General features: G+C 35.5%; 3 protein-coding genes across 3 annotated transcripts; 2 read left to right on the plus strand and 1 right to left on the minus strand.

Annotated features, from left to right (window-relative positions):
- The first annotated feature begins 532 nt into the window (after positions 1–532).
- On the plus strand, positions 533–8,922 carry LOC132182509 (ATP synthase protein I-like protein). The gene is made up of 10 exons (XM_059595775.2): positions 533–1,070; positions 1,716–1,765; positions 1,869–1,947; positions 2,029–2,124; positions 2,370–2,450; positions 2,581–2,672; positions 3,236–3,328; positions 6,897–6,965; positions 7,928–8,128; positions 8,533–8,922. The coding sequence occupies exons 1-9, from the start codon at positions 756–758 to the stop codon at positions 8,064–8,066; spliced, it is 1,014 nt and encodes a 337-aa protein (XP_059451758.1). The 5' UTR covers positions 533–755; the 3' UTR covers positions 8,067–8,128; positions 8,533–8,922.
- Positions 8,923–11,699: 2,777 nt separating this feature from the next.
- On the plus strand, positions 11,700–12,474 carry LOC132181836 (protein AGENET DOMAIN (AGD)-CONTAINING P1). The gene has a single exon (XM_059595066.2). The coding sequence runs from the start codon at positions 11,874–11,876 to the stop codon at positions 12,291–12,293; it is 420 nt and encodes a 139-aa protein (XP_059451049.1). The 5' UTR covers positions 11,700–11,873; the 3' UTR covers positions 12,294–12,474.
- Positions 12,475–13,051: 577 nt separating this feature from the next.
- LOC132180458 (phosphoenolpyruvate carboxylase 2) lies at positions 13,052–22,413 on the minus strand. Its single transcript, XM_059593292.2, has 10 exons — positions 21,865–22,413; positions 20,675–21,066; positions 20,347–20,431; positions 18,345–18,567; positions 17,193–17,296; positions 17,020–17,107; positions 16,654–16,808; positions 14,566–15,564; positions 13,763–14,149; positions 13,052–13,513 (listed from the first exon to the last, which is right to left on the minus strand). The coding sequence occupies exons 1-10, from the start codon at positions 22,030–22,032 to the stop codon at positions 13,217–13,219; spliced, it is 2,898 nt and encodes a 965-aa protein (XP_059449275.1). The 5' UTR covers positions 22,033–22,413; the 3' UTR covers positions 13,052–13,216.
- Between the last annotated feature and the right edge of the window lie 989 nt (positions 22,414–23,402).

Consider the following 23,402-nt stretch of genomic DNA (forward strand, 5'->3'; position numbering starts at 1 on the left):
TATTGGTCGCCGCAAAATAGCCTTTTGCAGACCGACCGCACAAGAAGTTTTTCCTAAAAATAAACTCCAAGAGTAAAAAATAAAGGTGTGAAACCAAAGGTTAATAAGGTACTTAACCCTTTTTGAATATGCGCGTGCCTGAATCATACAGACTAGGAGCAGTATTTCCCCAACCGCTCGCGCTTCAAAATCTATCCTCAAATCATCACCAAAATGAACACAATAACACCAACCACAACGGAACCAGAGAAAAAAATAAATAAATTCTCTACCTTCTTTCTCCTCTGCACCTTCTTCTCTCTGATTGAAAGGCAGCACAAGAAAATGGGTTTTGCACTCTTGCAAGTTGCAAGAGAGACGCGTTAAAGCGTTAGTCTTGTTTAGGTTAAAATGGTGATGTAGTTAAAAAAAAAAAAAAACACAAAATTTGTTAAATCTCAACCGTTGCTTTGTTTTTTTTTTTGGTTTTTATTATACTTAATCCCAAACCATCTGTTGTTTTAACAGCCGGATCCAGTAAAAACGCTTATCACTCCAGTAGTCTTTGCCTTCACTCACTCGTGGGTGAATCGCTCAGTCCCACAAACAAACAGAGATTTCCAACCAAAGATGAGGCTTTGTGAAACACATGCACAAGCAGATGTGGAAAAGTAACAGGCACAAGACAACCATCACCGTCACATATCCAGATTTTTTTTCCGCCTTTCTTTTATAGAACCGCCACAAGAAGGACCTCCTTATCATCGCCACGAGCAATGGGAGTTCTAAGCTACATTTCAGTGAACTCCGCAGCCACACCCATCTCTCAGGACCCTCCAAACACACCTGTGCCTAACCCAAGACAGACCAAAGTCATCCTGCCCAACAAGAAGCCCCTCAAATGGTCCACTGGGATGGCTCCGGGCGACTACGGTGGCCCACCGACCACGACGAAGCTTAGAAAGTACTGGGGTGGTGAAGAAGAGGACCCTCTGAGCTCTGATGACTTTATGTGGAACAAGGACTTCATGGGTCGATTTCAAAGATTGGTTAAGAACAATGAGTCTTCAATTGAGGCCACTCCGATTAAGGTCTCTCTCTCTCTCTCTCTCTCGCGTTGTATTAACCTTTTCTCCTTTATATTAGCCTTCTGGGTTTCCTTTAATTTGATTTCATATGCCTGTTTCTTTATTGAATTTTGTGTTTCGTTCGTGAATTTGTTTCTGGAGTATAGTATTTGGCTGATTGAAGATGACTAAGCTAAGTTTTTCAGTCAAATTATATGGTATTGTTTCTTAATAGGCTATGTTATTAAATTGGTCAACTAGCGTAATGGATTTCTATGCATGGAGCTTAATTTGATTTAAGAACTATGAGTTTTTTATTTGACACTCGATTTCATGGCTTTGTCGGTACTTCGATTTTTTCTTTATTATTATTATTATTATTATTATTATTATTATTATTTTTTGTGAGTATTTTTTCTTTAGTTTAGTTGCTGAGAAACTGGAGGAAAAGAAAGAAAAAGGAAAATTGAGATGTTGAATTATTCATTGACTGTGTACACTGCAGAATGAAGTTTATTTTAACCTATTCTTGTAGAATCGATGGCTGAGTTGAAATATTTTTCTCGTCGGTTTCAACAAGAAGACTATATTAGATTTTGCATTGCTGAGTTTTTGAAATGAAGGCAAATGGGTTTTGCATTGCTGAATAAATTTCTTTGGTGTAAACAGGGAGAGCCATCTGGGTTTCTAAGCTTAAATAGAGTCATGAGCCTTGACAGGTTTGTTATCAACTTATCATTCATTGGAATTCAGTTATCCTTGTTTTTTATTTAGTGAAATTGTAGTTGTTGCCTGAAATGTGTTTGAATTATGGGAATGTAGTTTGGAAGTTGATTTTAGTAAAGAACTCACAAATCCTTTAAAGCATGGGTTAGAAGAGAAAGTTGAGGCTACAGTTCAGGTATGATGCATGTCTGGAAATTATTTCATGAGTACATATATCCCAGGATAGTTTTGTATTAAAAGTTACTTTTCTCCCCAGACTAGTGGCAGAAAGTCACCCAGATGGAAATTGGCACCAACACGGCGTGAGCAAGAGAAGTGGGATAGAGCAAGCAAAGCTGCAACTGGAGGCAGTGTAAGTTTTTTTTTGTCATGATTTTTGATTCAGAGAACTTCCATTCTTCATCCTTGCATAAAAATCCTTCTGATGTCAAGCTAATAGTGCTTATCATTTAAAGAATGTTCTAGCTTTTGAAAGCAAAAGAAGTTTGATAGTTGCTCTAGGAGGAAGAAAAACTTTTACATGCATTTATTTTACCAAGTATTCTTTGGGAGGATTGCTTCTTATTGTTGAAGTTCTGATTTAGTGCTAACATGTAGGATGTGATGTTTCGGGAATTAAGGCGGCCTCGTGGAGACCCAGAAGTGTTGGCTGCTCAGTGGAGAGAGCAGTATTTTAAGGTGCTTAGTTGAACACCATCTTGTCTTTGTCAAGATGTGTGTACTTTTTGTGTTTCTTTTTCTTTAACCAATGTTATCTCTCTATCTCTCTCCCCTTCATTTTTTAACTAGTTTCATTTTGCTTCCGCAGTTAAAGAAGAAGTTACAAATTCTCACTCTGGGTATAGGCAGCGTTGGCTTAGTCTCTTCTTATGTTTCTTATTCCCCTGAAATTGCTGCTAGGTATGCAAATTTTGGCTTTATATATATGTGTGTTTTTTTTTCTTCAAATTTTAATGCGTGAAATGTACTCCACACAAATATCTGCCATTCAATCTGTGGTTTTTTTATTCTAGACATTGTTCTCTACTGAGAACTACAGATTAGAAAGCCATTTGGTTGTATTGACGAATTTGCATAATTTGAGATGGTACATCTTAGTTTAGGTTTTTAGGCACACGTGCGTTTTCTTAAAGTGCACTAAAAAACATCTACATATTTTTCTTAGCTTTGTGCTATTTCCAAATTTTTGGTCTTCAAATTTTCTGTACCTTGCAGTAAAGTTCAATAACTCCTTATTTTGTTTCCACCAGTAGTATAAGTCACCAAAGCTCCTTTTGAACATCAAACTCGTTAGCCCACTCTTTGTTGATTTTCCTGATAACTCTAGTGCAATTTCAGGTGAAGATTTGTTCATTTTGGCATTTATAATGTCTCAGAACATCTGGTGATATAAAATTGGAGTATTGTAAAGATTATTCTCTCTTTGTAACAATTGATGTTCATTAATTCTTTGGTGTATTTAGCTTTGGTGCTGGGTTTCTTGGTTCTTTGGTGTATATGCGTATGCTAGGGACTAGTGTGGATTCAATGGCAGATGGAGCAAAAGGGCTTGTCAAGTACGTACAAATGACTTCTTGAAAACCTAGATGTTAACTTCTTTTATTTTTTATTTTTTATGTTATCTTATTGTATTACATATTGCTTCACATTTATATGCTTTGTAGTGTACATCCTGTTAATTTACATGCCAACATTTACTTGATAATTTGAGTTCCTTATCTTCAATTTGCATACTTTAATGCAGCAGAATATTCTCAAAGGGTATATACATTTATTTTTTTATAGTATTCTAAAATTTGGTCAGAGTTTAACTGTAACTTGTAGCAAATTCTTTTCATGATTGAAGTTTAACTTGAGGATGCCAGCTGGCCTGCTGGTCATGCCCCACATTCTCCAATGTTGGAGTCAATTTATTGGCTTCGATTCTCCTTGTGAACTTTCTGCTTACCTATTCCTCTCCCCCAGAAAGCTCAAATTGTGTTTTTTGTACTCTAATTTAGTTTTGTGATGAGGTTTTATCAATTATAGTTGATCTAGAAGTAATACTATTGATAGCATGATGCCAAAGAATGAATAGACTATGTTTGCAGGACTTATACATTGGTGGACATGATTTTGTAAATTGTGGTTGCTGCAGGATTTCAATTTTTCATGTTGGGTATGTGTGTATAAAGCTTGGCAATTTTCCAAAAGGCATAAACTTTTCTTGCCTAATAAATGAACAACATTTTAAAAGTTGGACATACTAAAACGATGCCGTTGCCATGGCTTGTGTTGTTAGGTATTCAGTATGTTGATGGTTTATTGATGGAAGTGTCCTTTACACACTAGCAAAATAGTGTTCTCAGCTTGTTTTTGTTTTCTATATCGAGTATTGGAGTGATACCAAGTAGCTTGTGGTGAATCCAATCCGGCTTGTCCACTTGGGAATAGAAAGTGAGAGGCAGGGTTTTGGGGGTCGAATGACTGTAACTTAGAAAAATATGAGATTATAGTTTAGTAGTTCACCTTATTAAGAATTATCTAGTGGGTTATTATGTTATTTTACAATGTGCAAGTGGGGTTAAATGATGCTCTAGAGTAGGCATTACTCAAGTAGTTCCCATGTTAGAGGTGCAATTAAGAGCCATGGATGGGCATGGTTATTGATGCAAAAGGCGAAGCATGAAATATTGATTTATGGGGTTTAGAGCTGTAATCGGGCCAAGTATTGAATGTTCAAGATTTGTTCATTTAATTTATTTTGAACACGAGCTGAATTTGAGCTTATCACTGAGCTAGATAATTTGTTCAAGCTTGGCTCATTTATTTTTCGAGCGAACTCGAGTTTGTTTATGTTAGAAGTGTTAGGGTTTGAATCATTAGGGTTTTGAGGGTAGTTTAAGTCTTTATGGTATTTCCTCTAATCTTATATAATAGGATGCTTGTATTAGGTTAGAATAAGTTGAATAATATAATAGCCTCCATCTTTTGTGTCTAAACCGTTCATACAAATTTTAATGTGGTATCAGAGCTTGTTTTGATTCATGGATAGTCTATCGTTGGGTTTTTCTCTTGTTGGCGGCAGCACTGCCCGTGTGGGGCTGTACCTTCGTAGCAGTTTATTTGTTATGTTTTATGGTTACCGGAATACCTCCGGTGAAAAAAAAAAGAAAAAAAATCCCAGTAGTGTCGTTGCTGCTGGGATGCGAGTTCTTGTTGCTAAGTGTGATTGTCGGTATTGTCTGTGGTGGCCAGCAGAGTTGCAGCAGCCATCGGGAAAAAATTAAAAAAAAAAAAAAAAAATGCCGGCTGTTTGAATGTGTTGTTAAAACGTTGATCTGTAGTCATCGTTTGAATCTGTTGTTGCTGTTTTTGGAGTGGCTGGAATGCTCTATCTTCTCCGGCGAGCTTCGGCGCTACTTCGGCAAAATTCCGGTGAAGCTCTGGCGAGCATACAGTGACTGTTTCTGCTTTGTTTTCAGTGTTTTTCTTCTTTTTTAGGTACTGCCAGCATGGTCTACTTGTCTCCGGCCAGTTTTGAAGCTCTGGCGTGTTTTTGGCAAAGCTCTGGTGAAGTTTTTTTTTTTTTTTTTTAGTGGCTGATTTCTGGTGAAACTTGTTGGTTAATCTTGTGAAATGTAATTGTTGTTGGTTGTTGGTGATCGATGTATCCGACCGGCCTTGGATTCTCCGGCGAGACCCAATCACCTCTTGTTAGTGATCGTAGTATTCGACCGACCTTGGTGTTTTGGGGCGAGATCCGATCAAATCTTCGTTGTTCAAGTTTCCGACGAGTTTTCGACCAGCGTTGAAGTTTTATTTAATTATCTTGTTATTTGTATTGTGTACTCCAAGCTGTTCCAGCTTGAGGGGCAGTGTTAGAGTATGTTTTCCTAGTTGTTTTTCGTTTTCTTGTATCTTTCAAGTTGGATTCATATGATGTGTATGCTCCAACTTGAGGGGGAGTGTTAGAAGTGTTAGGGTTTGAGTCATTAGGGTTTTGAGAGTAGTTTAGTCTTTATGGTATTTCCTCTAATCCTATATAATAGGATGCTTGTATTAGGTTAGAATAAGTTGAATAATATAATAGCCTCTATCTTTTGTGTTTAAACCATTCATACAAACTTTAACAGTTTATGAGCTGTTCAGTTAACTTATTCGTTCCTTAACTAAAGTAAATATTATAATTGTTTATTTTTTTTGTAAATCCATACTAATTATTAGTTACTTAATTATCGTTAAGAATTTATCATTTGAATTAATTAAATAAATTAACTTGAATCTTAAATAATCTAATCTCGAGTTTATATGTATGTTTTATAGTATGCATATAAATTCATTGTGCACATACACACATATTTGTATACATACACACGAAGAAACTCATTTACACACAAATACACATGTGTATCTATATCGAGACTAACAATAACAATAATTCAAGCTATATTTATTATATTAGGAAGAGCATTCATCTTTCTTTCAAATGTTCTAATTTCGCAATTAAAATAATACTATAAAAAATAATAAAAGTGAAGTTATATGAATTTATACGAGTATAGCTCATTTTGTAATCGAGCATAATTTTGTGTTGATAATCGGCTCATTTATTAAACAAACCGAATTTGAGTCAAGTTTATACTAGTGGGTTGTCAAACGGATTTGTTCATTTACATCCCTAATGAGTTACTAGTATTAAATTCTCAAGAGTCAAGGGTGTTTTTTATAATTTAATAAATAGGTGTTTCCCTAGATTATTTTATGTAATTCAATAAATGGCAACAAATGTTGTTGCCCTAGATTATGTTAGGTAAGTCAATAAATGGGCATTACCATAGGGTTTAGTTGAGTTTATTTAAATATGATTTGTACTCTAATGGAGGCCGACTTGATGGAATTAAAAAAAAAAAAAAAAATTTGAGGAATTGATTCTTCTCCCTTCCTCTCTCTCTCTCTCTCTCTCCCCTTTACTTCTTTTCTCTTCTTTCTCTCTCCCTTTTAGCTTTTTTCTTCTCTCTGTTTCCCTACTTTCATCCTATGATTCTGATGAAAGTAGTTTTGTTTTGCTTCTGTTCCTTTATTGGATTATAGTGTAAAATGACTGAAGTTCTGGATTTGAGCATGCTATATATTTTATTGCAGGGGAGCGGCTGCACAACCAAGGCTTTTGGTTCCTGTTGCGTTGGTCATGATCTATAACCGGTGGAATGGGTAAGTACCTTCAGTAGCATCTTGAGTAAAAATGATGTATTAAGCTGAAAGACTGCTTTTTCTGAAACCCAACTTATATTTATAAGGATTAAATATACTTAAGCTCCCTAAATTACCAGTCATTTTCAAAAAAGCCCTAGGAATTAATAGGTGTGACACTTGTATAGATCAAACTACCATTTTGTGGCAAAACAACCACTATGTTAGCGTTGACTATCAGAATGGATGAAAAAACTAAATTTGACCAAAATCTTTTGAAAATACCCTCACTTTGACCATTGACAAACCAAATTTACCCTTTATAAATTATTAATCAGTAAAAAAAGAATATATTTAAAAAATAAAAAATAAAAAATAAAGGTTGTTGAACCACCCTTGGGTTCTGTTATCCATCTTTTTTTTTTTTTTTTTTTTTAGTTTTTACTTTTATTATTATTATTATTATTATTTTAATTTTGGTTTTTAAGAAAATAAGGGTACTATAGGAAGAGAAACAAAAAGGCCAACTTTTCCATCCAACCTAACGATGGAGTGGCTTATTTGTTACAAAAATGATAGTTTGATGTATTCAAGTGTCATACCTATCAGTTTGTGGTTTTTTTTAAAATGACTGGTAGTTCATAGGCCTTAAATGTATTTAACTTTATTTATAATGTCATGCTTGTTTTATATTCTCCTTTTTTATTACACTACATTCAGACTAAGGTTTTCTGGCTCACATATATGGCCCTTCATAATGTCAATTTCCTGGCTTCTAACCTTCCAGAGTATCGTTTTCTCTGGATTCTTAGCTCTCAGAGATGCAATACTTTCCGATTTGAAGTGATTGCAGCATCTAATTTGCACAATGGCTTATTTCGTTATTATTTTTCAATGGATTCTGTGAGCTGATTTGCTGTAAACGTATGTGTATCAAGTATACCTCTTGTTTTAGTGCCTGACAATTCTGTTTCTGGGTGCAGGATCCTCGTTCCAGAATATGGATATATGCACTTAGAATTGATACCGATGTTGGTGGGGTTTTTCACTTACAAGATTGCGACTTTTGTTCAAGCTATAGAGGAGGCACTTACCGTGGTTGGGAAAGAGACCGAAGTTTGAGATAGATCCTCTTCATACATTGTTGAAATTTTCTTTTTTTACTTCTGATATGGCTACTAGAGGTAAGCAGTTGATTTTCATTTGCTGCCACACTTTGGCTTCTTGTTTGAATGTTTGGTCAATCTTTTGCATAGAAGTTGAACTTCTCTAAATGTAAAAAATTCCATGGCAAAATTCTCTAATTTTCAAAATTTTACAGCCAAATTCATCCAACCTCATCTTATTGAGCTATTTAGTTTCTATCTCCATTTTCAATTTCACCAACTTCTATTCAAGTTTTCAGAAGAAATTCACAGAGAATTGAATTTGTACCAAACATTCTAGAAACTCATCCCAGTCATTCATGTCTATGGCTTTAGATTTAACCGAGTTTTGCATGTTCGCCACATTTTTCAACGTAGATTACAGCAGCATTTGAATGCTCTGTGCAGTTTTCTTTTTCAACATTTTGTCTTTTGATATACAGATAATAACATGCAAATTGCAATGTTGTTTACTGGGCTGCTTGGAAGAGAAGTTCAGTTAAAGAGATGCCAAGAATCATCAAAACAGTTTACTCATTGTTGCTGCTGCTTTTAAAAAGTTGTTCTGAATATAGCAGTAGTTTATGCTATGCAAAATTTTCTCCATTGTACAATTAATTCTTGCATGTGATCATGATAGGATTATATAATATGGCATTCAGTAGAGACAGAATTTGCTTCAAAATCTTGGGTATTCTTGATGAGATATGGTATTGTCACATGGCAGACTTGGGAAAAGTTGTAAATATAGTTTTATGTTTCTAAACCAAACCAAAATATCATTTGGTTGGATGCTTTTAATGAATACCAGTGTTGGAAAAGCACAGTTTGAATACCAGTGTTGGAAAAGCACAGTTAAAATGGTTGTCCATGACTGTTACTTTGGAATTGTAGTACATCTAGTATCTGGTATTTTGGGGTAGGCCCACTTGATTCTGTATATTAGGTTTTTTTTTTTTTTTTCTTTTCTTTTTCTCTTTTCTCTTTTTCTTTTGGTAAGTAGCTCATTTTGTTTCCCTCAAATTATCACCTAATTGACAATGTTCTTACTACAGGCAACAAAAAGACAAAAATGACCTTTAAATTTTTTGACAAAAGACAAAAATACTCCTATAAATTCGAGAAAAAAATAATATATATAATTCCCACTCCCTTTTTTTATTTTATTTTTAGTTTTAGTTTTTTTTTTCTTTGAATTTTTTATTTTAATTTTATTAAGGGTATTTTTGTCATTAGGGGGATATTGATAATTTTTGGTAGTTTGAGGGGAGTTGGGGAGACATTATCAATTGGATGATAGTTTGAGGGGTGTATTAATACAAAATATCTCTCAATGCCTAAATAAAGAGCCCACTCCAAATAGGAAGCCCGCAGCTCACTAAATCACTAACTCATTAGGCCCAAGCCCCTGCAATCTGGGCACGATTGCCTAGTCATCGCCTGGTCCGTCCCAAAATCATGCAACGCCATCTTATGCTAACCAAATAATTAAGGAAGTATAATCACTCTCCAATAACCAAATCAGAGGATAACATACTAAATCCTACCACAAATAGATCACTATATAACCTCTCCAAAGATTATCATAGGATCACTACTCCTCATAACATAACTTCTTTGGAGATTATCGTGGGAAGATCTTTCATACAAACAACTTCACCTCGATCCTCTCAACAAACTCCATATTTTGAGGGAGTCAAGTGAAAGTCATTCTCCAACTCACTTTTCCAGCTACTCTATAAAAGGAGTGTGCCCCCTCCACAAAACGGGTGAAATATATCCTTACTTATTTTCAACTATTATTATTTCTTATTATCTATCTTACTCAAATTCTATCGGAGGTAGCACGATTGCCACACCCCTACTTTGCGGTTTGTCACTGTTGATCATTTTTCTTTCTTACCAATGTTATCAACCTTGGTAGCGACTTGATTCAAAGCATGCTAAAGTGACAGTAGACATTGTCAATTAGATGATAGTTTGAGGGTAGTATATATATATATATATATATATATATATATATATATATATAATAAAAAAATAAAAAGAAAGAAAGAAGAAAGAAGTCGTCCCTTAATTGTATGGTTAATTTGTTTTTTTGCCATAAATATTTTTGTGGAGGTTGATCCTGATTGTAGCCCCAAACTGGGATGTTATGGAGGCTTAATGCCCATGGCCTTCACTCGTAGTTGTGAACTATCTAAAAAGCATAATCCATTAACGGTATAGTTAAATATTGTAGCCACAATGCCACATCACAAGAAAAAAATGCTATAGTCGTTCATAAGGTGTACGACCTTTTACCAAATCGATCTCTAAGGTTCAAAATGATCAATTTACTTCCTAAAGTTAGAACTATTATCAAATAGATCTTTCTGCCCACTCTTCATTAATTTTATTTTTTAGTGTTGTTCTGTCATATTCAATTAAAAGATGATGTGTCTTATTTAATAAAAAGGAAAAATGTATTATAAGTCTCTACTCAAAACGCACCGTTTTATCTGATTAACATATTAATTTTTTATTAATTTAATTTAAAAATCAAATCTAAAATTAAAAAAAATTGAAGGGTGACCAGGAGTGGCGCCCCCAACTCCTATGGGGTGGGGCCACCCCCAAGGGGTTTAAGGTGGCTTACGGGCCACCCCAAACCCCCCATGGGTTGGCTCGAGCCACACCTTGGGCGGTTTGGGGTGGCTTGCGGCCACCCTAAACTCGGGCCACCCCAAATCCCCCACACCCACCCCACCTCTAATCACCCTTCAATTTTTTTCATTTATTATTATTATTAATTTTTAGATTTAATTTTTTAAATTAAATTAATAAAAATTTAATATTTTAATCAGTAAAACAGTGAGTTTTGAGTAGCCCTAACCGTTGTTAAAAAATTTTGACGATAGAGATTTTATCGTCATTTCAATTGACTTAGGGAGTAGAAAAAAAAAAAAAAAAACTCAAGGAGTTTTAAATTTTGGAGCGTTGATTCAACGACTTATTATACATTTTTTCTAATAAAAAATATAAAAAATAAAAGGAAAAAATTTATAAATATTAGAATAAAAAAATTAAAAAAAAAAAAAACTAAAATTGTTGGGGGTAGCCGAACCACTCCGAAACTTTTGGGGGTGGTTTCGGCAACCCTCTTTAGCCGAATAGGGGACCACTCCCCTTGAGCCAAATTTGAAGGTGGTTCGACCACCCTTTCTAGGCAATATCTATATATATATATATATATATTTGTCATCACCATTAAAAAGCATATCTCATTTGATAAAAAGCATGGAGCAATAAAGCACATTTTTTCCAAAAATTAAACGAAAGACATTTTAATCAACTTCCAACCAGCATGGTGATAAATACAAACTTCCCAAAGGCTCCAATTGGAGATCATTAATTTTTTCAGTAGATAACAATTGTGATTCCGGCAATCCAGATCTCAAGGATAAAACAAAACCGTCCGATTATAAATTGCAGTTTCTGGGAAATTATCCCAACGGTCCGATTATAAATGGGTATTTCCGGGAAATTATCCCAACGGTCCGATTACACGTATTTACTAGTCTCATCGGGATTTTTTGATTGCGCGTATTTATTTACTAGTGTCAAAAGGATTTAATGTGTCTTATATATAAGCCTCACCCCAGTTCTTCATTTACTTGCTCTTCAAGTATCTCATTCAAGTTCGATCTCTTCATTTACTTGCCCCTCAAGCCTCTCTTCCAAGTTCCAAAACTCTCTCTTTCTTTTCTCATAGAAGTTGGTTTCCGTGAGTCTGCATTTAGAGATGGCGTTTTTCTGGGGCGATGAGGTGGAAGTCTGCAGCAAACTAGATGGGTTTGTTGGTTCCCACTACGCCGGCACGGTGGTGGCAGAATATAGACACAAAACCTACGCAGTGCGGTACAAGACCCTCGTCACAGAGGACGATGAATGTCGGCCGCTGGTGGAGGTGGTCGGTGAGGACGAGATGAGGCCTGAGCCACCCAAAGTTTTGGCATCTGGGTTTGCTTTGTTTGAAGAGGTTGATGCGTTTGACAATGATGGTTGGTGGGTGGGGAAGATCACTGGCAGGAAAGGCTCAAACTACTATGTCTTGTTTGATAAATATGGGGAAGAGATTGCCTACCCGTTTTCTCAGTTGAGGGCTCATCTTGAATGGGTCGGTGGCAAGTGGGTTTCTCCAAAGAAAAGGGTGGTGTTTTGAATTTTGATGCTCTCTTTTGCTACTCAAATATTGTAAATCTGTAAGGGATTTTAATTGTAGGCTTCTTTTGTTACCCAAATTATGTTGATTTTGTTTGCCCCTTAATTTGGGCATGTTATTAAATTGGTCGACTATTAATTCCAATGGGATTTCTTTGCATGGGAATGGAATATGCTTAACTTGATCCCAAACCTATTATTGAGTTTTTAATTTGACACTCTCAGTGTTGTGGTTTTGTTCTTTGAATTTTTTATTTACGGTCTGCTTGAATTTGCAATTTAAATATGTATGATTTGAAAATGTGATTTTCAATTTAAAAATATATAATTTGAAAACGTGATTTTTAATAACACAATTAAGCATTTGGCATTTTCAATCGAATTTAATATTTAAAATTGTAAATTTTCAAAAAAAACCTTATTACTAACAGATTTTTTACGGCGCTTTCAATTATTTTTACCAAACCAACACTTTTTTTTTTTTTTCAAACAAACTTTTTAATTGTTAAACCCACTTTTAAGCCTCTCAAACACTCACCCAAACATGCCCTTAGTTTGGTTTATGAGAAACTATATGAAATGAAAGGAAAGAAAAATGATATATATATATATATATATATATATATATATATATATATATATATATATATATATTTTAAGTTTATTTAACTTGGTGCAGACTAACCAAAAGTAGCCCCCTGATTGTGCCATCACCAGGCTAATAAAAGTAGACGATTTCCATTTTGGAAGCCCAAAAGAATGCACAAGCTAAAAACATATTGTTATTAACGGCATCGTAGGATATGATTTATTACATGCTGGCTCGCAGCTCTAATAGAGAAGTTGCATTTCATACATTTTGTTAATATATTTGAAGGAAGTGAGACGGCAAACATAGGCAAGAAAACGCTGCACGACCATCCCTTAACCAGTGTTCTGCATGCCGGCAGCAATTCCTTTCATGGTCAAAATAAGGGTGTCCTCCAAACCTGGAGCATACTCACTCATGGGGTTAAGCTTCACAAGCTCGGCAGCCGGCTTGCTCGATTCCATGCATTCCTTCGACAAGTGTGGTCTCGTCTTCACGTCGTAGTCGGGATCACGGATCCGTTTCAGTGTGTAGGCTTGGCACACATTAAGGGTTGTGATGTATGAGTCACGAAGGCGGAGTCTCTGCCTCAAATATGGGTCTCCTTCAAGAAGATCCTTATGTCCTGCAACCTACAAAATTAACAGCCAAGCTTATACATGGTTTATCTTCAAATTAAGAGCATCATGATATGCCTCAAAAGCAGGTATTTTTTAGTCCTACTAAAGTGATTTGAACAGATTACGTGTTTAGACTACTTGCATTTTTACCCTCAAAATAAGTTCTGTTGATTTGAAATTTTGAAGAAAGAAAACCAAAGCGAAGGTCGAATTATGGCAATGGGGTCTTCCTCACATTCAGTAATTTACAACTTAAATTACCTGGAGGAGAAGCTGCTTGGTTTCTTCATAGTTGGCCCTTAATAGCTCCCCAAAAGACCATAGGTCTTCTGACACCAGGAGATTGTCATACAGAGCAGCAATTCCAGGGTCCCCCTTGGCAAACACCATCTCAACTAGGTCAATTGTGACCCTGAAGAAAGGCCACTGATTATACATCTCCCGAAGCATATGGAGATTCTTTATGTCCTTCTCAATTATGTGCCTAAATGCTGCCCCAAATCCAAGCCACACTGGTAGATGAAACCTTGTCTGGGTCCATGCAAAGATCCACGGGATTGCACGGAGTGATTCAATCCCTCCACTTGGCTTCCTTTTTGATGGACGACTCCCAATGTTCATCCGACCATATTCCAACTCTGGTGTTGCCTGCAGTGTTGAGGAAGAGGATTATGTAATGTTATGGGTATCTCGGATAACTTCCAGTGACTTGGAAATTATTTAACAAAAGAAATATTAAAGACTCAAAAAAACTGATTGTGAATTTTGTGAAAATGTAATCCAAGTAGCTAACCCAGAAAAAAACTAAAAAGCAACAGAATTTTATTGAGGGTAGAGCAACGCAGGACAGAGAAAGAGAAAATAAAGATGCTATCATTCTTGGGAACCCATGAAAATCAAAACAAGAGCATACGAGAGGTGAGGTTATTCAATATACACGTCATTTGTGAAATATTGACTTAAGCATGGTAATCCAACTAAAATGCAAATTTAATACACCCTCATTATCCCAAACTTGGAAGGGAAATTTAATCATGAAGGTTACTATAAGGAATGACACTTACACGGCGGAAGTACTCAACAAATCGAGGTTCCTGGAAAACTATGGAACGGTATTCCTTCGTTGCAATAACTGCCATCTCGTCCAGGAGTGCACGCCATTCGGGCTTAGGCGAGACAGGTGGATGCATACCGTGCTCAAGTGTAGCAGCTGTGAAACGCTGGAGTGTTCTAAAGCACAAGTGCTCCTCCCCAAAAGACTGTTCAATAACTTCACCTTGAACTGTCACGCGAAGCGAACCCTGAATCGTGTCAGGTGGCTGAGATAGTATAGCAAGATGGGTGGGCCCTCCACCCCTACCAACTGTCCCTCCACGACCATGGAACATTGTAAGCTTAACTCCATATTGCTTAGCCACCTTTATTAGCTCTTCTTGAGCCTTATATAACTGCCAAGCAGCAGAGAGCCGGCCAGCATCTTTTCCGGAATCTGAGTACCCTATCATGACTTCTTGCTTCCCATTGATCCGGTTTCTGTACCAGTCTATTGAAAAGAGACGAGCCACAGCAGCAGGAGCAGCCTCAAGATCAGCAAGTTTTTCAAACAGTGGGACAACCCTTAATGGCTTCTTAACATGACATTCACGTTGTAAAAGCTCAACAGCAAGCACATCAGATGGGGATGTTGCCATTGAGATTATATAGGCACCAAAGTTGTCTGAGGGAAGTTCTGAAATGACATGGAAAGTATCCAATACATCAGCGATTTCATCGGTTTTGGGAAGATCAGGCCCAAAAAGAGGGCGCTTGCCACTGAGCTCAGACAAGAGCCATTTTTGCCTGTGTTCCTCTGACCATTCTTTATAAGAACCAATGCCCAAGTGCTTTGTGATAGCATCAATAACATCAGTGTGCCTGTCAGATTCTTGCCGGATATCAAGTTTGACAAGTGAAAGCCCAAATGTAGAAACTTGTCGTAAGAAATCAAGAAGGCTTCCATCGGCTATAGGCCGGTCACCACAAGAGCACAGTGACCTGTAACAGAGTTCGAGAGGCTCCAGGAACTACAGGGGAAAAAGAAAAAATCAGCACCATGGAAAACATACCTTTGAATCAGGAAAATTGCTAGGTTCTCATGTGTTTTAAGCTACTGCAAATTTCTGGGTGAGCAATTTTTGGTGGGATTGAAGCCATCCAAATAACTGTCAAATGCCTAAATAATTCCCAATATCCCAGAGCAGTAAATCAATCACCTTGCAGCCACTTTAGTATGTCAGACGCAATAAATCATGCACACTAAGTGGAACATTATTGCTGCTCAATCAATAATTACTTCTAGGATTTTGAAGTATGGTAGCAATATGATAAAAAAAAGACATTTTTCCTTTCCTACCAAAATAATATCCTCACAGAGCTCATCTACTACCAAGTTAAACAAGATTACTTAAAAAATTTAATGAAGTTATTTGAACATAGAAAGATTTTCTCTTTAATATCAAAAATGCAAGAGGCAAAAGCAAAAATTTCCGGTTCTATCACGAATGTTCATTAATTCGAACATAAGACAAGAAATAAAGAAAAAGCTACAATGATTATTACAAAAAAAGTAGAAATGGTTTATAAACTGAAAATATTAGAATCAAAATTACTCTTTCTACGATATCTTTCTTCAAAGTTTGACAGGCTATTCTAGGTCTGGACCTCTTAGGAAGTATTAAATTAGCAGATGGATAATTGACTCAATTTTTTCCAATATAGGGTAAGTAGGTGACAACCAATAAAACTAGAGGTAACTGGTCTGTAAACACAAGTTCAACAGCCAAAATACATAAAACCTAGCATAAAGTATTGCCTAAGTGCCTGATATCCTAAATGAGAAAGAAAAAAAAGAAAAAAAAAGCTTCAGTATTTGAGTAACTGCTAAGGCAAGCATATTAGATATCGCATCGGATCACCACAACAACATATTGCTGGCACATTAAAATATGTCAATTTCATTGGAGAAAGTACCAAGTATTCAGTTTAATATATATATATATATATATATATATATATATATATATATATATATATAAGCAATTGGTTCAGAAGTAGCTAGATCATTCTCATATCGTCTACAAGGGAACTTATCAGAACTGGAGAGATGGAAAGACCTGCTCAACATTGGTGAAAGCTGCATCCTCAGGAATATCAGAGATCCCATTAGCTAATATCTGACGCGCACGTTCACGTGTGTTATACAACTTGTCCCTTACATCACCAAGAATAACACGATATGGCTCATTTGGAGGAACTTGTTTCCAAAACTCTGCATTGATGAAGCATTAATCACAAAACAATCCAAGGTTGATAAATATATTTCAAAAGTTCCAGTTCAGGCATGGTGTTCTCCTAAGTTGTTCAACATTAGATAAATTCATTTTACACTAAGACAATGAATTTCCAAAAACAAAATGATGAAAAATTGAGTTCATATTTAAATTTCCACAGCATTGAGGCTTGTAACAGATATTGCATACCTATGTAGTGTTTTGCATCTTTCTTTGAGGACCTATGAAGTTCGTCAGCACGAACACGTAGCTCATCACAGCAACGCCACATAGACAACTGCCGACAAAGATACCAAAAAACCATTAGATGCTGGTATAACAAAAAGGTTGTGATGGTGCTCCGAAGATTGAGTTTTAGATACCTCAAACATGAGATCCTCGATCTGGGAAAAGTACAAATTAGCAGCCATCATTCTAGCCAGTAAGCATACGTCCCTTGTAACTTCAGGAGTAACCCGGGGGTTTCCTGCAGTCCACATCAGATAGATATAAGCAACATACAATGATCACGATAGACATGCTTCTGTGTGTGTGAGATATATGTGTGTGTGTGTATATATATATATATATATAGAGAGAGAGAGAGAGAGAGAGAGAGAGAGTCAAGGTGAACATCTTCTTTTTACATAAGGAAATCGAATAGACAAGGAAACTTATAAACTTTTTATTTTTTATTATTTTATTATTTTATTATTTTTTTTTATGTAGGGGAACCTCTCCAAGGTATGGCCCTTCGGACCCATCCTTGCAGAGTAAACCCCAATCCCGTGCACTGTACCCTCAGAAGTTTCCATACACGGAACTAATTAAATCGCTGGCTTTTCACCAGGGGGTGTGGCCCCAAGAGATTGTTTGCACCCATGAAGTATTGAACCTTGGACCTTGAAGGGAGCAAACCTTAAGACTAAGGCCTCCACCACTTGGGCCAACCTCTTGGGGTTACTTATAAACTCTAAATGCATAATAAGGAAACCCACCAAAGTAACTGTTACAAAAGTAATTTCTTTAGATTGAGGTTTGTGGTTTTTATTCCCGGGGGGCTGTAGAGTGGAAGTTGTTTTCGTGCTTAAGAGTAAGGCATACTAATTGGTTGCACCATGGTGAATGATATAGGCAATTCTATGTTTGTACTTTAAGCTAATAAATTACATTAGTCTCCTTCTTGGGGTTACTTATAAACTCTAAATGCATAATAAGGAAACCCACCAAAGTAACTGTTACAAAAGTAATTTCTTTAGATTGAGGTTTGTGGTTTTTATTCCCGGGGGGCTGTAGAGTGGAAGTTGTTTTCGTGCTTAAGAGTAAGGCATACTAATTGGTTGCACCATGGTGAATGATATAGGCAATTCTATGTTTGTACTTTAAGCTAATAAATTACATTAGTCTCCTTCTTTTCATTTCATGTCTAATAGATATTAGATGATGATCATCATTAACATAGTAACTTTCTTAATCATGGAAATACTAGAAGAAATATGTAAATTGAGTAATTCCTTAAAGAAAAAGAAACATACCATCACGATCCCCACCCATCCAAGAAGAGAATTGAATAAGAGGGGCATTGTAAGGAACACGTTCATTGATTCCTATGTTCTTCAAAGCTGTGTCAACGCGGCGTAAGAATTTTGGTACACCTTTCCATATTGTCTCATGGAAGTAGCTCATTCCTGCCCTCATCTCATCTTGTGGAGTTGGGGGTGTCCTTTTTATTTCATCAGTACGAAATGCAGCTTGAATCTACATGAAAAGAAAAGAGAAATAACACATCATGCATAGTTTTCCAACAAATGATGCTGGATATAATTTTTATTAGCAGTTTATGAACAGTATATCTATTTAGATCTTGAAGAATAAATGCTCATGCAGATCACATCACATTAAAGTTGAGTTATGAAAACCATGGAAAAGAGAAACTCTCAACTTAACCCAACTAACCTATCTCTACTTGGAGAAGAGATGAAAGGTAAGATAAGATAGGTGTCGGAGAAAATCGACAGAACTTTTATTTTAATTATGCATGTGTGTTTTAATTTTCTTTTTTAATAAGGATTGGGTTTTCCCTTTTCCATTAAGATTAGGACTTCCTTTTCCAACTAGGTTTTGTTTTCCTTTTCCTTGTTAAATTAGGAGGTGCCTAGCCTATATAAAGGCATCTAATCGCTATTTTTCAATTAAATTTGAACTATCAATTAAATTTAAATCTTTCAGAATTATTTTTCTGTTTGCTTATTTGGGACAATTATGGTCTTTCTCTTTCCTATTTGTTATTTTCTCTCTTCCTGAATTCCCTTCCAATCTTCAATTCTTAGTTTCTATTGCTATCATACGCTATCAAAATAATATTAGTTCTACCCGACATCAATAGGTCTAGGAAACTAATATTGTAACATCCCTGCTCCAAGTGGTATGATATTGTCCGCTTTGGGCCAAGCCCGCACGGTTTTATTATTGGGTTTACCCCCAAAAGGCCTCATAACATTTAGAGAGAGTAAATTCCATATAAACACATCATCTTTTTCATGCCCAGGCAATGTGGGACGTCACAAATATGATTTACATGTATGACGAGACTCGGCATTCCAAACACTATGATTTTCTAACACATTAAATAAAGAATAAATATGCAAATAAACCCTAAAGTTTATACCTCAAAAGTAGCAAATGGATTTCCATTTTCAAGGCAAATGATTAGGGAAGTGAGAGCTTCACAGTGACATCGGATTACCAGGAAGTAACAAAGCATTATGCTTCTGGCATGTGCTTAGCCTTCAAAAATAATTTAAACTAGCAAGTCTTTCTTATAGCTAAAGAATCAAGTTATTTATGCTTTTTTTTCTGTTCTTTTTGTGCTAAGTAAATTGAAGGAGAGGAATGGATTAGGCCTGTTAAGCATATTCCCAAGCCACCTTAAAAGGGGCACTCTTATATGTGCTAAGACTACAAATCAGATCTCATAACACAGAAATAAATAGGTAATAATTTAAGTGAATTCTTTTATTTATGAGTCTTCAATTCACACAAAATTTCCTTTCATATGGAATGCATATGAATAAATTAATATCGTATATATTAATATGCTATCTCTAATACCTGAAAGAAAAAGGTGGGGGGGAGAACCTTTAAATGACAGACAAAATCTAGGAAGAAAGGATCTCAAGTCCACAATGCACTCCATATTTGCATTAATCGAATGCATATGAATAAATTAATAAAGTGCATTTTTACCATAAAATTCCTTGAGCGCGCATGTGTATGAGAGAATGAGACAAAGAAAGAGAGAGAAGCTTCAAAAAAAAAACCTAGTTATGCTAGACTTCTCAAGGATTAAAGGACATTTGAAGGCTAGGCGACCTACAATTTTACTACACTATCACTCACTAAGCAAATTTCATGGGTTACACAATATGGGAATATAGAACATGCAATATATTATGAAAATAATTTTGTTAAAAAAATAAAATCAAATTTATGTACATAATAGCAGGAAAAAATATCCCATCATTGGCATCTACATACCTCCCTTTGCAAAGCCTCGTCAAGTTCTTGCTTATCATCAGGAGTTATGTCTTTGGCATACAACTGAGTTAAACAATTCCTTACCCTGAAAAGATAATAAAGCAACACATATTAGCATGAATCTTGGTAAAAGGAAAAAAAAAAAAAAAAATCAAACTATCACACAGACAGTATTTAAAAGACAGAAGAGGTAAATAGCATATGAAAATACTAGTGCGTACTGGAGGGAGATGATAAACATATACTAAGCCAACTCCTTGCCCAGTAGGCTTCTGCAATTGCTCTTCTTGCATGAGACACAAAATATCAAGGTAAGTGGTGAACAAACCTTGCATGCTTTTGAAGCAAAGATCTTCTCACAGACTGAGTGGGATGTGCAGTTAGGACCAAATCTAAAGTCTGGTTCTTCAAGGCCTCAAACACTTCTTGAGGGGACTTCTTCAGTTGTCCCACAAGCCTCTTGAAAGTCTCCTCAATGTCTGATTCAGTTGTTGCAGAGCTCTCATCAGCAAAATCTCCCTTCTTTAACTTGATCCTCCTTCTGTAAGCAATCTGAACTTCCTCGGCCAAGTTGGCCAAATTAAGCATGTGAGAAAATGATTTAGCAACGACGATTGAGTCCCCAGGATCCAAACTCGTTAAGACATTCCCAAGCTCCTCCAACTTATGAGGGTCACGCTTCCCTTCATATTCAGCTGAAAGCTCATAACAATCTTGAACCTAATTGATAATAGATGATAAAAGTTAATCAGAAACTTCGCTATTAGCAGAAAATCTCAAGCAAGAACCACCCCAATTTTGTAATACCATCAATAAGTCTGTTCATGTAGAACATTTTACAGGAAACTTTACATGTTCAAACAAAATTGTCTTTACCATTAACCTAACTCCAACTGAACACCGGAAATACAACAACCTAAACTACACTCAAATTTGGGTTTTCCTATAAAATCAAATTAAAAAGAAAAAAAAAAAAAAGAAAAGAAAAAAGCCCCATGATCCAAGCAAACAATTGTATTTGTATCATGCATATCAAAAAAAAATTAATTTATAAATTTTTAATTTTTTCCTCCTAATTTTCCTCGTGAACCAAATCAATCACCACAGACTACAAATCAAAATAGAAGAAGCTTACAAGATACAACTAAGAACAGTAAGTGAAGCTTTATCCTACAAAAGTACAGAATCAATCAACATGAAGGAAAGGTAATAGTTTTGGACAAAAAATTCTTCCCACCAAAACATAAAGTAAGAAATTCCACACCACATGTTGTGTTTAGTGCAAAAAAGAAAAAGTGTACATCTTCTAAAACCAACTAATAGTCAATCAAAGACCACAAAAGTTTACATGGGTATTCAAGAAATGCTCTAAATCGTCATAAAACTTACATTACAGGCATTATAACAAAGCAAAAGTAGTAAAAATACTTCAGTTTGAGTAAAAATGAAAGCAACCAGAGAAAAAAGAAAAAAGAAAAAAAAAAGGGGGGGGGGGGGGGGGGTACTAGAACTCATTACCGTTTCTTTGATATCCTCGCCATGCAAATCTTGAAGAATATCTAGGAACCGATCCAACAGCAAAGCATCATACTCCACCAGCTTGTCATCCTCAGACACCTTCCCTGGCGCCAATAGCCTCAATTGAGCGTCAATTGAAGCCAACTTCTCTAACTTTCGAGCCGCCATCTCTCTCTTTTATGTGCTCTGTTTTCGGCCTGCTCTGTTTCTGATTTATCAACCAGTGAAATTTGGCACTGAAAATTTTACAGCCAAGCTAACTTTTTTTTTTTTTGAAAAGAAACAAACCCAATTGATCAAAAACTGATATAAATTAAGCACTCGGAAAATACAAAACCGAAAAGAGTGGGAAACAGAGTGAAACCCGTGAATCCCAGTGAAGTAGGTATAGGTACGTGGACAGTGGGTTCCCTATGATCTCTCCACGAGAAAGTAGAAGAAAAAGAAAGAGGCTTTGATCATGGAAGAGAGACCGGAGAGCGTGATGTGGGTCAAGACTCGTGTGTGGGTGTTCTCCATTTATAGATATAGGAGAGAAAGAGCCTCTAAAGTTTCACTTTATATCAAACACTTTCTCTCTTTATTCGAAAAGAATAAAATAAAATAAACGATGCGGCATAACTATTTAAAATAAAAATAAAAATAATAAAAAATGCCACTTAGCACTTGAATTGACTTGGGTGGAATGTGCCATGTAGGAGTATATGCAACTGTGGGAAAAGTTGCTTCTCTGATTATGGAGCTTTAAGCAGTATTCAATTCCTTTATTTTCTTACTTACTTAAAAAAAAAAAAAAAAAAAATCCTTTCTTTTCTTTGTGTGGCACTAGTCCTTAACCCATGAGCGGGATTTTTTTGTTATAATTTAATTATAAAATTGAAAAGTATTATGATCGTAATTTTTGTTATAAGTTATGACGTATATTTAATGCAATCAAATAAATCATCTCACTTCAGATTCAATGCTTAATTATCTCTTCCGTGTTTTAAAAGCGTTTATATTCATTTTCTATGTAACAATCAAATAAGTTTTTACCTTTCCCTTCAAAAAAAAAAAAAAAAAAAAATTACTTCCAAAATATGCTTGAAAAGTCGAGTAAATCATACAAACAAAAAATAAATCACATAAAACATTCAAATGAATTAAAACATACTAAGGGATGGAACCAAGAATCTTTTTCCTAGAGGGTCCGAAATCGAATATATATATATATATATATTTTGTACCCATACGCGTATTCATGTAAATCAAGACAGACAAATCTTAAATTTAATTTCATACTTAAGCCATAATTAAGTCATAACTGTATACAAAAGTTACATGTCTATAAAATCATCTTAAAAAAGAACTTCCCTTCCGAATACAAAAGTATTACAATTTGTTATAAACATGTAAAAAAAAAAAAAAAAAATCTTAAAAGAACTCTGTATGTTCTTGGAATCATGCTCAACGACGATCTTTCACAGAATAAAATTTATCAATTATCATCTATGTAGTGAAATCCTTAGCAATTTCTTTCTCAAATAAATGACCAAATG

This window comes from Corylus avellana, chromosome 5 (assembly GCF_965113065.1).
Source record: "Corylus avellana chromosome 5, dhCorAvel1.hap1.2, whole genome shotgun sequence".
In the NCBI taxonomy this organism is placed as follows: Eukaryota; Viridiplantae; Streptophyta; class Magnoliopsida; order Fagales; family Betulaceae; genus Corylus; species Corylus avellana.